Consider the following 15,779-nt stretch of genomic DNA (forward strand, 5'->3'; position numbering starts at 1 on the left):
CCCTCCCCTTTTCAGCCCCTCCCCTTTTCAGCCCCTCCCTTCCCCTTTTCAGCCCCTCCCTTCCCCTTTTCAGCCCCTCCCCTCCCCTTTTCAGCCCCTCCCCCGCCCCCTCCCCTTTTCAGCCCCGCCCCCTCCCCTTTTCAGCCCCGCCCCCTCCCCTTTTCAGCCCCTCCCCCTCCCCTTTTCAGCCCCTCCCCCTCCCCTTTTCAGCCCCTCCCCCTCCCCTTTTCAGCCCCTCCCCCTCCCCTTTTCAGCTCCTCCCCCTTCCTCAGCTCCTCCCCCTTAATACCACCCTCCGCTCCTCCCCCTTAACCCCACCCTCCTCCCCCTTAACCCCACCCTCCTCAGCTCCTCCCCCTTAACCCCACCCTCCTCAGCTCCTCCCCCTTAACCCCACCCTCCTCAGCCCCTCCCCCCCCCTCTTGAGACCATCATCGCAGCCCCGCCCGCACCCTCACAGGACCCTCCCCATTGGCCGACATGGAAGGCCCGCCTCCCATTCCTGCTGAATCTGATTGGTTCCCCCTGCCCCAGTCCCCCATTGATTGGTTGGGGGGGGGTCAGGCAGGCCGCTCATTGGCTGGAAGGGGAAAGTCGGGATTGGTCGAACCCTCGGGTTGGCTGGGACGGCCGCCGGGCCCCCGCCCTTCGCTGTCACGTGAGCGGCTCGCGGGCTGAAGTTCGTTGAACGGTCGTTGGGGCTGAGGCGGGAAGGGAGCGCCCGGGTCGCTCGGGATGAAGCATTATGAGGTGAGCCAGGAGCGGATGTGGACCGCGCGGAGGAGGTGGGGTAAAAGCGGTCGACGCCGGAATGAGGCCCAGAGGGGGAGGAGCTGGAGGACCCATGTTGGCATCCAGGCCCAGTGGGAGGTCCACCATCAAAATGCACGGCCTGGAGCTCAAATCCTCCCCAGCCTCGCACATAGAGGCAGCCCGAGGTTGTCCCACCCGGTGCGTGGGCCCCGAGAGCATTGCTTTTGGAATAATAATCTTCATAAGTGTCACAAGTAGGTGGGTGGCACAGTGGTTAGCACTGTTGCTTCACACCGCCAGGGTCCCATTGTCCATTCCCGGCTTGGGTTAGTGCGGAGTCTGCACGTCCTCCGTGGGTCTGTGTGGGTTTCCTCCGGGTGCTCCGGTTTCCTCCCCCAATTCCCGAAAGACGTGCTGTGAGGTGAATTGGACATTCTGAATTCCCCCTCTGTGTTCCCGAACAGGCGCCGGAATGTGGCGACGAGGGGATTTTCACAGTAACTTTGTTGCAGTGCCTACTTGTGACAGTAAAGATAGTATAAGTAGGCTTACATTAACACTGCAGTGCATTTACTGTGAAATCCGGTCACACTTGCTCCCTGTCCAGTGGCGGCCACTCTCCGCAATCACTCACCCAAGTTGCCTTCCTCCCTGTCAGAGTCTGACCGTGGATATCAACTCCACCTTGTCTCGTCGGTCCAGCTCTGCCGTGCACCCGGGTCTGTGAAAGAAGGACTTTGTGTTTATAATGTTCGTTCTGCTGACCTCCTTTACAGCCAACTGAGCACTTTCATCAATAATAATAATAATCATTATTCGTGTCACAAGTAGACACTGCAGCGAAGTTACTGTGAAAATCCCCTAGCCCCCGCACTCTGGCGCCAGTTCGGGAGAATTCAGAATGTTCAATTCACCTAACAAGCATATCTTTCGGGACTTGTGGAAGAAAACTGGAGCACCCAGAGGAAACCCACGCAGGCACGGGGAGAGGTTTAGTCACTGTTGCAATGTAGGGAAATGTGCTAGCCAATTTGTGCACAGTAGGAGCTCACAGGCAATAGTGACCAAATAATCTGTGATGCTGGTAAAGGGGGTTGGTCAGGAAAGCACCAGAATTGCCCTGCTTGAAGATTGCCATGGGATCTTTCATGCCCATGTGAGCGGGACCTTTATTTAATGGCACGCTCAAAATATAGCTCTTCTTTCAGAATGCAGCACTCCTTTTGTGCTGCATTGAAGTGTCAGTCTAGATCTTGTGGTAAGTCTGTGAGTGGGACCTGCCCACAATCTCTTAATAGAGCTGAGCCAAGGCTGGCATCGGGAGAGGGATGACAGATTTGCTAGATTTCCCTAACGTAGGTGTATTTGTGACCAATTGTGACAACTCTGCCAATAATGAGAGAAGGCTACATTGTCAGAAGTGCTGTCTTTCTGATGAACTATGGCACCAAGGCTATGCAACATTTTGTGCAATACAAGTGACAGGCGATGGCCATCTCCAACGAGAGAATCGAATCATCTCCCTTTGACATTCAGTGGCATTGCCATTACTGAATTTCCCCACCCTCTATTATTGGGGGTTACCACTGACCAGCAACTGAACTGGACCAGCTGAAGAAATATTGTGGCTACAAGAGTAGATCAGAGACTGGGAATTCTGTGGAGATTAACTCATCTCCTGACTCCAAAGCCTGTCCACCATCTACCAGGCACAATTCAGGAGTGTGATGGAATACTCTCCGCTTGCCTGGAAAAGTGCAGCTCCAACAACATTCAGGACAAAGCAGCCCTCTTAATTGGCATCTCATCCACATCCTCCAACACAAGAGGCAGCCTTGTGTGCCTTCTACAAGATGCACTGCAGTCGCTCTACAAGACTTCTTCAACAGAAGAACTCACAACCCTACCACCTAGAAGAACAAGGACAGCAGATTCATGGGAACATCACCACCTGGAATTTCCCCTCCCGGACATTCACCACCCTGACTTGGAAATATATTGGCCATTCCTTCACTGTCGCTGGGTGAAGATCCTGGAGCTCCCTCCCTAATAGCACAGTGGGTGTACCTATACCACATGGACTGCAGCGGTTTAAGAAGGCAGCTCACCACCACCTTCTCTCGAGCAATTAGGGATGGGCGACGAATGCTGGCCTAGCCAGTTAGCTGCACATCCTGTGAAAGAATATAAACAAAATGTCTGCTTCGTGCAGTAGTTCAACTAGGAGAGCAGTCGGTGGATATCGTAGCCAAACACTGTTACCAAAAAGGCGGTTAACTGGCTGCTTATCTCATGTGCAGGAGAAATGTAACTGATTCAGTCATTCGTTGACTGTGAGTTGCTGTTGGGGGTGTTGATGATTTGGGTGATCAGTGAAAAGCACAAACCTGAGAGTTGTGTGTCTACTATCTCTTTCCTCCTTCATAGAGTCGTGAACACAGCCCAGTCCGTCACACGAACCCGCCTCCCATCCAGTGACTCCATCTACACCGCCCGCTGCCTGGGGAAAGCGGGCAGCATAATCAAAGACCCCTCCCACCAGGCTTACTCACTCTTCCGACTTCTTCCATCGGGCAGGAGATACAAAAGCCTGAGAACACGCGCGAACAGACTCAAAAACAGATTCTTCCCTGTTGTTGCCAGACTCCGAAACGACCCTCTTATGGACTGACCTCATTAACGCTACACCCTGTATGCTTCACCTGATGCCGTTGTTATGTAGATACATTGTATACCTTGTGTTGCCCTGTTATGTATTTTCTTTTATTTCCTTTTCTTTTCATGTACTTAATGATCTGTTGAGCTGCTCGCAGAAAAATACTTTCACTGTACCTCAGTACACGTGACAATAAACAAAATCCAAGCCACAGGCACATTTGTAAATATGCGTTTCTAGAAATATTGGCTGCTCAGAATCCTAATTCTTATGTCCCTGTCCATCAGTATTCGCGTTGTTTTGCCATTAATCTGCCAACATGGTTTTAATTTCTGAACCGCCATGAGAACAATTTGTACCTTCACTTTAATTGTGTATAAAGGGGTTTCGTTTATCGTGATGAGGGATATTAATGCTGGGAATTGAGCACTTTCCAAGTACTATATCCAACATTATAGAGCACCAAATTAGACCATTCGACCCACTCTTTGAAAGATTGTGCAATTAGTTTCAGTATCCTTTTTTCCCCACCCTGGCCCTGCAAATGTTTTTTCAAGTGACTATTCAATTCTATTTTGAAATCCAATGCATCCACCACCCTTTTCAGAGCTCACAATCTAGACTCTCTGCGCTTACTTCAAAAAAAAGTTTCTCCTTTTGCCAATGATATTAGATCTGTGTTTTCCAGTTACTAAAATTTTATCCTCACCCATAGATTCTGGCGTATAAGGAAACCCATTTTTCCGGCACCCAAAATTGTGCTTTTGCATATAATCTGCATATAGGATAACTCTCCCAACTCCTTTTTCTACAAAAAATATTTTTATTCAAACTTATAAAATATTCAACCAGATTCGTACAATATACAAAAAATATCCCCGCCACCAAACCCGTTTTCCCCCTCCCTTCCCCCACCCCAATTTTAAAAGAAAATATATTATTTGGTTAACAATTTTCCAGATAGCACCAATACAACCATGTATGTACAGCAGTTGACCGTTCCCTCTTTTTCTCACCCCCCCCCCCCAATAACCACACACAAACCCAAAAGAAACAACAACCAAATGCCTCCCCCCCCCCCCCCCCCCCCAAACATCTGATTGTGACCAACTGTCTGAAACAATAAATAAACGGTTTCCCCCAGAGGTATAATCCTTCAGCCGACCCTCTCATTAGGCACCTAATTTTTTTTATAGTGTAAAAATTCCATCCGGTTGCTGAGCGAGGCTGCTGCACTGGCCGGGGACGAGGACGCCCAGCCAAAGAATGTTTGACAAGCATCTGGTTTCGCCCCGTCTATAACTCCGGCAATCCCAAAGATAGCCACCAAAGGGCAGGGCTCCAAGTCGACACCTTGGTGCTGAAGAAGGAGACTCAAAGGTTCACGAGCCCAGGGCAGGACCAGAACATGTATGTGTGTGTGAGAGATGGGCAGGGCCCCAGAGCACTGCTCGCACCTATCCCCTATGTCTGCAAAAAGCCCACTCTTTCAGGCCCTGGTCCTATACACCACCACCTTGAATTGTATCAGGCTGAGCCTGGCACACGATGAGGTAGAATTGACTCTATACAGTCTCGCACCACTCCCTGGCACAATTCCTCCTCCCATTTTCTTTTACTTTTGTCCAGCAGGAACTGGTCTGTCAAAATCAGCCGACCGTACACCGCAGGTTAGGTGGATTGGCCATGATAAATTGTCCCTTAGTGTCCAAAATGGTTCGGTGGGGTTACTGGGATGGGGTGTGGGCCAAGTTACCTTGCCAGCATGTTTTGTATCCAGGGAGCTACTATCCAGATAGAACTGGATTGTATGAATCTTGACTTTTATAACACTTCATGCTGTAAACTTGGACAGTGGCTGTACCCTAACTGCAGAGTCACTGGGCTACATGGTGTGACACGAGGAACAGCTCTCTAAGTTGGAATACTGTCACAGGGCGCTGGACGTATCCAGTGACATACAGCCATGATGGGGGAAAAGGACATATTTTAAACTAACACCCACACAAGCAGACACTCTCATACCTGTGTTATTGCATGTGGCTCTGTTGACGAAGCTGTTTATTCAATTGCATTAATTTATTTCCTGCTGTGTTCCAAATCTCTCTTTTTAATGCCCTTGCACTTTTATATCCACTTGTGATGCATTCTGTACTCCTGGCTATTGTAACACTTGCCACTTTCCATTCTGTAAGGTTTGCTCTGCAGAATTGCAAGCTCAATATACTTCCCAGGAGGTCAGTGGAGGTGGAACTTATTCAGTTGTGCGTAACAAGGCCTTGTACCATCACAAATAGCAAGTTGGAGATTACAGCAAAAATAACTGAAAGGATGTCAAAAGCTGTGCAACATTGAAGGTCATCATCCTATTGGTCATGCAGGAAATTGCAACATTGTGCACTGTTCGTGTGCCAGCCATGGCCCAGTGAGTAGCAGTCTGTGTTAGAAGGTTGTGGGTTCAAATACCCCTCCCAGAGAGCTCAAAATCTAGAGCCACTGTCCAGTGCAGATGACAGTTTCGAATCCATCCGGGCAGCATGTTAGCATAGTGGGTAGCACTGTTGCTTCACAGCTCCAGGGTCCCAGGTTCGATTCCCAGCTTGGGCCACTGTCTGTGTGGAGTCTGCACGTTCTCCCCGTGTCTGTGTGGGTTTCCTCCGGTTTCCACATGCTCCGGTTTCCTCCCACTGGTCCTGAAGGTACTTTGGTAATTTGGACGTTCTGAATACTCCCTCCATGTACCCGAACAGGCGCTGGAGTGTGGTGACTAGGGGCTTTTCACAGTAACTTCATTGCAGTGTTAATGTAAGTCTACTTGTGACAATAAAGATTATTATGTTATTATAACTAAAAACTCTTCTACACTCCCTCTGGAAAATGTAAATAAAAGACTCCATTCGCAAAATTCAAAGAAAAACTGGGGAACTCATTCCTCCCCCCCCCCCCCCCCCCCCCCCCCCCTTATATATCCGTCAACCTATAGATTATCCTGTCATGATCCATTTGTTGGATCTTGTTTTGCGCAAGTAGGCTGCCTTGTTTCCTCCGTGTCAGTGACTATATTTCAGAAGTACTACTTCATTTGGCTATAAGGTGTTTTGAGACATTCTGTGCTGATGAAAGGTGGTATAGAAATTCAATCTCTCCTTTTAGAACTGAAAAAGCAAATCTGTAGAAAGAGGCTTGGAGACGACTAGAGCCCGTAGAATCCCTACAGTGCAGAAGGAAGCCATTCAGCCCATCGAGTCTGCACCGACCTTCTGAAACAGCGCCCTACCCAGAACCACTCTCCTGCCCTAATCCCGTAATCTCCCCTAACCTGCACATCTTTGGACACCAAGGGGCAATTTAGTATGACTAATCCGCCTATCCTGCACATCTTTGGACTGTGGGAGGAATCCGGAGCACCCGGAGGAAACCCCGCAGACATTGAGAGAAAGTGCAAACTCCTCACAGACTGTCACCCAGGGCTGGAATTGAATCCGGGTCCCTGGCGCTGTGAGGCAGCAATGCTAACCACTGTGCTCCCCTCTTGGGGCGGTTGACCGATCGATGTCCAGACCTTAAATCAGCACAAGAATTGGCACATTAATTGATATCTGACACCAGCGCTGTCCTGTTGATACCAATGTGACAGAGTTAACCTTCTGGATTTGGATTGTGAGGGTTGCTCCCATGAGTGGGTTTGTGGAATTTAAATTCTAACAAAGGCAGACAGCTTCTAATTTTGATGCATGTGAACTTTCCAATGGAAGAGCCAGGATTCTGTCCTTGGGAAGAGGACAAAGTGCCTGAATCGGGTTGTAAAGAATGTTTGAAGGCATTTTGCAAAGAGAAGAGGGATTTGCTTTGTGGTTAAATCAAATTTAAACTGTATCCCAGCCACTGGTGAACAGCTTAGTTACTGTAACAGCGTCCTGGACAGGGAGATATTGAAGTGACAAGGTTCTGGACAGGGAGATATTGAAGGGACAAGGTCCTGGACAAGTAGAGCGAAGGGACATGGTCAGTTAAGTGAGACTGAGCAGGCAACAACTACAGAGAAGGCAAAATGAATTGGGTGAGTGGCGGTTACATTGGGTGGTGAATTGCCAGAGAAGAAGATGAGATTGTATGAAATCTGTGGGCAAGAAAAGACAAGGTGGTCCACTTTGAGCTTGCCTCCACACCATGACGGTTGCACCAGACACTTCTTTAGACCTAGCTTCTCATCACACCCATGTGATCCCCGAGGGGAAGTGTAACAACATGGCTGGTTCCGGTTAGTGAGTGTTGCATTAGACAAGAAGCTGCCCTGCCTTGAGGGGAGTGGGAAAGAGCTGGGCAGTTAACGGCCCCAGCACAGGATGGCATCGTGGTTGAAATTGACACCAAAACTTTCAGACCATGTTTTTCTTAAAAAAAAAGAAAATTTGAGCTGTCAGTTCCGAGAGGTGTATCTTTGTTCAGACACAAACAAACTGACCCAATAATTGAATGACTTCAATGTAGAGCAGATTTACAAACTACTTGTTATTAGTAGTTTTTAATCAGTATGCATTATCAGAACGCTTGAAAGTGACTGACTTTCTTTTTTTTAAATCTGGGACCTGAGGGTCAGCAGCCCATGATGCATTCCAGGGGCTCACCACTCGGGAAGGATCCAGTCTATTCCTACTCTTGTGTGGTTTAAACTCGTGCCCCCGGCCCTTCCTAATTTCTCAATATTACAAATGACCTCCCGCTTAATGGCAGGACAGTAACAAAGCTGTTCACCAATGTTTGGGACACAGTTGTTTTTTAAAAATAAATTTAGAGTACCCAATTATACGTTTCTTTTCCAATTAAGGGGCAATTTAGCGTGGCCAATCCACCTAATCTGCACATCTATGGGTTGTGGGGGGTGAAACCCACGCAGACATGGAGAGAATGTACAGACTCCACGTGGACAGTGACCCGGGTCCTCAGCACCGCAGTCCTAGTGCTAACCACTGCGCCACTTGCTGCCCTGGGGGACACAGTTTTTAAAGTTTGATTTCTGTTGGATTAACCACAGGTCCCAGTGACATCATTAGGACCTTGTTTCTATTGTGAAACTGATCATGAAGCAGTCAGAATGTTGTGAAAATCCATCTGGCTCACCCTCCACGAGGGAAGGAAACCCGACATCCTTGCGTCTCACACCAATGTAGTTGAGTTGTCACTGGTCAGGCCAGCCAGCTATTTAAATGGATGGTTTAATCAGCACCATCTCGGGCAGCCAGGCATAACCAATAAACATTTAAGTATCCACAACCTCCACCCCATCTTTTTAACTTGAGCAGTACAATGCAGTCAGCTGACCTTCCAGTGCATCAACCTGTATTTAAGGACAAAGTAGATCCTGCAATGTCAGGCAGCACCTTGAGTAATCTGCTCAGTTCTGACTACTGAGAGACAGTGGAATCCATCCAAGCCCTGAATGCAGAGCAAAGCCACTCCCATGACCAATCTAGTGTCAGGCACAAAGTTCTGGGAATGGGTTAGAAAAATTCACAACCTTTTCCCTTGAAAGGGCAACAAAAGAGTTGGGATCTTTTTATCAAGCTGTCTGTGTGGCACAGTGGGTAGCACTGCTGCCTTCGATTCCAAACTTGGATGACTGTCTGTGTGGGGGATGCACATCCTCCCCGTGGCTGTGTGGGTTTCCTCTCACAATCCCAAGACATGCAGGTTGGCTGGAGAGGCCATGATTCGGGGGCAGGATTTTTTGGGGGTGGGGGTCTGTGGAGTGGGCCGTGCACTTTTTCGGAGGGTCGGTGCAAGCCCGATGGGCCAAATGACCTCCTTCTGCACTGTAGGGATTCTATGGTGCAGCTCAGTGGGTGGACTCTCCTCTCTGGTTAGGAAGTCCTGGGCTCAAGCCCAACTCTGGGGCATGTAATCCATGCTGGCGCTGAAGTACAGTACTGAGGGAAGACTGCGCTGTCAGCAGTGATGGTTTTGGATGAGATGTCTGTCCCCCTCGGCTGGATGTGAAAAGGAAACTACCTTAAAGGAGAGCAGTGATGTTCCCTGGTGTCCTGGATGATATTTATTCCTCAACCAACATTATCTAGTCGTTCTCTCTTTGCTGTTTGTGTGATCTTGCTGCTAAAGTTTCTACGTTACAACAATGAATGTATTAATTGGCTGTGATGGGCTTTGGACTGACCTGAAATCACCATGGGTGCTCTTGTAAAGAAATGGGTTTTTATGCATGTGTTGGAGACAGTGTCATTCAGAAGGTACTGATGTTGACTCTGTTACTGGGTAAAGGTCAGTTGTATCTGCCAAATAGAGCTGCCAGCAACACATGGTCAAAGAACACTGGGTGTGTTCTTTGTCTGTTCAATGTCTGCAGTAAGTTAGTATGATTGGACATTGATCCTTTTATAAAACATATTGGTTCCTGGGATGCAAATGTTGTTAGCAAGGCCAGCACAGCATTTATTGCCCATCCCTAATTGCTCCTGAGAAGGTGGTGGTGAGCTGCCTCCTTGAACCGCTGCAGTCCATGTGGTGCTGAAACACCCAAATTTTGAGAGCGGGTTCTAGGATTTTGACCCAGCGGCGGTGAAGGAACAGCAAGGTATTTCCAAGTCAGGATGGTGTGTGGCTTGGAAGGGAACTTGCGAGTGGCGGTGTTCGCATGCGCCTGCTGACCTTGTCCTAGGTGGCAGAGGTCATGGTTTTGGAAGGTGCTGTCTCAGGAACCTTGGTGAGTTGCTTGTCGATGGTGCACACGGCTGCCACTGTGTGTCCGTGGTGGAAAGAGTGAATGTTTAAGGTGGTAGTTGGGGTGTCAATCAGGCAGGGCTGCTTTGTCCTGTATGGTATCTAGCGCCTCGAGTGTTGGAGCTGCACTCATCCAGGCTCCTGACCTGCGCCTTGTTGATGGTGGACAGGCATTTGGCGAGTCAGGAGGTGAGTTACTTGACTCAGAATTCCCAGCTTCCGACCTGCTCTTAGAATCATAGATAATGACAGCAGGGTTGGAGGCCACTTAATTCACCAGCTGCAAAGTAGCCATCCAGCGTAATTCCACTTTCCAGCTCTGTGGGTCAGGGCACTTTTGAGTGCACGTGAGCCCTTTCATGTTCTGAGGGTTTCTCTCTCTACCAGCTTTTGGTCAGTGAGTTCCAAACCCTCACTATTCTCTAGATGGAAGAGGAATAGGGCCTAGCTACCCTTATCAGGACCCCTCGTCATTTTATACATTTCAATTGGATCTTTCCTCAGCCTCTGTATTTTTCCTCAGAATTCAAATTCTCCAGTCCAGACAACATCTTCATAAATCTCTGTGCCCTCTGCAGTACAAGCATGCCTTTCCTGTCGCACAGGGACCAGAACTGCACACAGTACTCCAGCTATGGCCTACTTAGTGTTTTATGCAGTGTAACCTCCCAGCTCTTTATTATTCCCTGGCTCAGCTACTAAAGGAAATATTCCAAATACATTCTTAACCACCTTAACTACCTGTCCAGCTACCTTCAGGAACCTGTGATCATGTACTCCAAGCTGCCTCTGTTTCTCTGTGCTTCTTGGTATCCTATTGTTTACTGTTGATTCTCTTGTCTTGTTAGTCTTTCCCAAATGCATTAGCTCACCCTTTTCTCTGAACTGAATGCCATTTGCCACTGTTCCACCCACAAGTTGACCGTTCCATTAATATCTTGCTGCAGACTACAGCTTTCTTCATTATCAACTGCACAGCCAGGTCTGAAAACGTTTCCACACCTGATTGAGATTTATATACATTGCAAAAAATCTTCATAAATCTCTGTGCCCTAGGGGACCACATACTGAGCCCTGTGGAACCCCACTGGAAACATCCCTCCAGTCACAAGAGCACCCATCGACCATTATATCCTTCTCTTCCTGCCTCAGCCAATTTTGGGTCCAGCTTTCGCTTTGATCCCATGGGCTTTTACTGTCGTGAGCAGTCTGTCATGTGGAACCTTGTCGGAAGTCATGCTGAAATCCCGATCAGGAGGTCTTGTGGCACAGTGGTTGCGCCCCTGCCTCGGACCAGAAGCCCTGGGTTCAAGTCCAACACCAGGGCTCATTGGCTACGGAAAGAGGGTTCATAACACAGCTCAACAGCTTCATAGTCATCTGGGGAATGCTTGCACCATTTCCACCCTCTGGTGACTCCATGACATCAAATTCACCATTTGCATCAACCCTTGTTACCTCAAAAAAAAAAAAATCAGTTCTGTTAGGCAGACACCAATTCCCCTGAACCAGTCCTTCAAAACTGTTTTTCATTAATCCATAACTTGCCAAATATTTATACTGTCTGTCAGAACTTTTTCCAGTAATTTTCCTGCACTTGAGGTTTGGCTGACTGGTCTGTAATTATTTGGCCTATCCCTGTTTCCTCATTTCTCATAGAATTTACAGTGCAGAAGGAGGCCATTCGGCCCATCGAGTCTGCACTGGCTCTTGGAAAGAACACTCTACCCAGGTCCGCACCTCCACCCTATCCCCATAACCCAGTAACCCCACCTAACACAGGTCAATTTTGGACACTAAGGGCAATTTAGCACGGCCAGTCCACCTAACCTGCACATCTTTGGACTGTGGGAGGAAACCAGAGCCCCCGGAGGAAGGGCAGCATGGTAGCATAGTGGTTAGCACAATTGCTTCACAGCTCCAAGGTCCCAGGGTCACTCTCTGTGTGGGTCACTGTCTGTGCAAGTTCTCCCCGTGTCTGCGTGGGTTTCCTCCGGGTGCTCCGGTTTCCTCCCACAGTCCAAAGATGTGCGGGTTAGGTGGATTAGCCATGCTAAATTGCCCTTAGTGTCACGCAGGCACGAGGAGAATGTGCAAACTCCACACGGGCAGTGACCCAGAGCCGGGATCAAACCTGGGACCTCGGCGCCATGAGGCAGCAGTGCTATCCATTATAAACGTACATTGTTAAAGTGAAACAGTTCAAACTGAAGCATGAGACGAGCGTCAGGGGAAACGGGACCAAATTGGCAAAAGGCAAAACATAAAATCATAGAATTTATAATGCAGAAGGAGGCCATTCGGCCCATCGAGTCTGCGCCGGCTCTTGGAAAGAGCACCCTACTTAAGCCCACACCTCCCCGTAACCCCATCTAAGCTTTTTAAGACACTAAGGGCAATTTAGCATGGCCAATCCACCTAACAGCAAGTCTTTCGTGACTTGTGGAAGCCGGAGCACCCGGAGGAAATCCGTGCAGACACAGGGAGAGCGTGCAGACTCCACACGGATAGACAGTGACCCAAGCCGGGAATCAAACCTGGAGCTGCGAAGCAACAGTGCTAACCACTGTGTTACAAATGTATAACTGATGTTAAGGAGCCCATCAGAGTGATCGCCACATACGATGTACTCTGGATCAGGAAATGGATGCTCAATCAGGGAGATGCGCCAGTAACAGTTGGTGAGGTGGGGAGTGGCTGTCAGCTTTTCCTGAACGAATGCACCAAGGTGGGCTGAATGGCCTACTTACCTTTTATCTGAGGTTGCTAGCCCTCTCCAAGATTAGAAATCTAAAACAATGAATCTGGACCTTCCAGGGAAGGATTGAAAATTAAGCTACTACATGGTGCTGCAAGTAACCGGGAATAAATACATACAAGTGGGACATTAGAAAAATGCTTTGATTTCATCTTCTTTGAAAGTTGCCTCTTCGGTTTGTGAATTATGAGGGAAGATTAGAGAAATCTTATGTTTTTCAACTCTGACAAGAGTTGGCTGTGACATAATAAAAACATATCCAAAAGATAAATGGGAGAACTCTTGCATTCCCTCAGCCCTGGCCCTATGCCTATCTCTATTATTATTGATGGGGAATGAGTTAACTCTGCGTGTTTAAAGAGCTGCATGGATTGGGGCAGCACGGTGGTGCAGTGTTAGCACTGATGCCTCACGGCGCCAAGGTCCCAGATTCGATCCCGGCTCTGGGTCACTGTCCGTGTGGAGTTTGCACATTCTCGTCGGTTTTGCCCCCACAACCCAAAGATGTGCAGGCTAAGTGGATTGGCCACGCTAAATTGCCTTTTACTGGAGAAAATGAATTGGGCACTCTAAATTTTAAAAAAATAAAGAGCTGCATGGGAAGCAAGAGCTCAATCAGTCTGTGATGAGGGAAGCTGTTGTATCATGTGACGGTTGGGAAGCCTCTGGAGGTGGCTAAAATGAATAAATTGCAGGCAGAGACGGTAAGAAACATAACTCTTAGCTTCACTGAGCTGTGTCGTGTGCCGCTGTGTTCTCATTCCTGCCTCTGCAGTACTTTGATTTGCCACTGGGCGGTGTTGACTTACTTCCATAAAATCTTCGCTGACACTGAAAACTCCTTGAATGACTTATATTTCTGTTTCTCAGAATGAAAACGAGCGCCAGTGCCTCCTTGATCCATATTCCTTTTTTTTTCAGTTGATTAAGATCACCTTCCATTCAATGTTTGTGAGTTGCGAGCTTGCTCTGACTGCATATCCAACTATCGAGAGAACTTTGTACTATTTTTTAAATCAGTGAAGGGTAGCACGGTGGCGCAGTGGTTAGAACTGCTTCCTCACGGTGCCGAGGACCTGGGTTCGATCCCGGCTCTGGGTCACTGTCCGTGTGGAGTTTGCACATTTTGCCTGTGTTTGTGTGGGTTTCATCCCCACAGCCCAATGATGTGCAGGGTAGGTGGATTGGCCACGCTAAATTGCCCCTTAATTGAAAAAAATGAATTGGGTACTCTTATATAATTAAAAAAAAATTAGTGCAGCTCCTGCGTTCTGATCTCTGTACCCGGGGCATAATGGGGACTGGGGCGAGAGGGGTGCAGGAGTCTAAGCTGTGGCCCGGTGCGTAACTTCTAAAGGAGGGTGGTCAACTCCTACCTGGTGCATCATTAAAATGGTGGAGTTAGGTTATAATACATAACATGTATGGCCATTTAAAAAAATAAATAAATTTAGAGTACCCAATTCATTTTTTCCAATTAAGGGCCAATTTAGTGTGGCCAATCCACCTACCCTGCACACCTTTTGGGTTGTGGGGGTGAAACCCACGCAGACACGGGGAGAATGTGCAAACTCCACACAGACAGTGACCCAGGGTCGGGATTCGAACCCGGATCCTCAACGCCGTAGGCAGCAATGCTAACCACTGTGCCACCGTGCTGCCCTGTATGGCCATTTATAATCGGACATCTCTTGTTAGCTGGGTTGGCCCATTCATGGCAGTTCCGGTCTCACGCATGCCTTGTCCCAGATTTATTGCAGCGTGAAGCTGTTTTGCATTCATGGTACAGCCAGCACACTTTTTTTTTGAAGAGAATATATGCAAATTAAAATCTCCCGTGATTATTACCATCCCCTTCTGGCGAGCTCCAATTATTTAATCCTTTTGTGCTCCACCCTACCATGACGTTACTGATAGGGGGGCCTGTGCACAACTCCCACAAGTGACTTCTTGCCTTTGCCTTTTCTCATCTCTGCTCAAACCATTTCCACATCCTGGTTTTCTGAACCTTGGATCATCCCTCTCTATTGTGCCAATCCCATTGTTGGCTTACATCTTTTACCTCCATCTTTTCCTTGCTTCCTGTTCCTTGCTAAATATCCTGAACCCTTCAATATTCGGGTCCCAATCCATGCCATCCTGCAGTCACGTCTCTGTAATGGTTATCAAATCGTACTTTTTAAAAACATTTCCAATTGCGTGGCCAATCTATCTTTGGGTTGTGGGGGTGAGACCCACGCGGACACGGGGAGAATGTGCAAACACCACACGGACAGTGACCCGTGATCGAACCTGGTTCCTCGGCACTGTGAGGCAGCAGTGCTAACTACTGTGCCACCGACCTCAAATCGTACTTATTTACTCTGTGCACTCAGCTCATGTTTTATTTTGAATTTTACATGCTCTCAGATAATAACCTCGCTGTTAAATTTGTCCTTTCTGTCCCTTCCTGTCATGGTCTGTTTTCCATTTCCTGTAATAATACGTTTCTCTTTTGCCTTGTCTCTGTTCTTTGGTTTACCACACCTTTCAAGATTTGATCACTTGCTCCCCACTATTTAGTTTAAAACCCTCTCATGAACACGGGCCCTAACACGCCTCCGCATGTAGACCGTCCCACTGGTAAACATCCCACTTTCCCCTGTGCTGGTGCTGGGGAACCAGACCACACCAGTCATTCATCTCTCTAATCTGATTCATCCTTTGCCAATTTGCATGTGGCTCAAGTAATAACCCAGAGGTTATGACCTTTGGGGTTGCGCTTCTCATTTTGGTGCCTGTCTCCTCGTACTGGCTATGCAGAACCTACTTTGTCCTGTTTATGTTGTTGGTACCTACATAGACCAGTTTTGGGCCCCATATCTAAGGCAGGATGTG

General features: G+C 48.1%; 1 protein-coding gene across 1 annotated transcript in view; it reads left to right on the plus strand.

Moving 5' to 3' along the window:
- The first annotated feature begins 621 nt into the window (after positions 1-621).
- Positions 622-15,779, plus strand: part of LOC119957136 (very-long-chain enoyl-CoA reductase-like) — a 56,633-nt gene continuing 41,475 nt past the window's right edge. Inside the window, 1 exon segment of the mRNA XM_038784886.1 lies at positions 622-750. Coding sequence (XP_038640814.1) covers positions 736-750 — 15 coding nt within the window. The 5' untranslated portion in view covers positions 622-735.

Source organism: Scyliorhinus canicula, chromosome 25, assembly GCF_902713615.1.
Source record: "Scyliorhinus canicula chromosome 25, sScyCan1.1, whole genome shotgun sequence".
Lineage (NCBI taxonomy): Eukaryota > Metazoa > Chordata > Chondrichthyes > Carcharhiniformes > Scyliorhinidae > Scyliorhinus > Scyliorhinus canicula.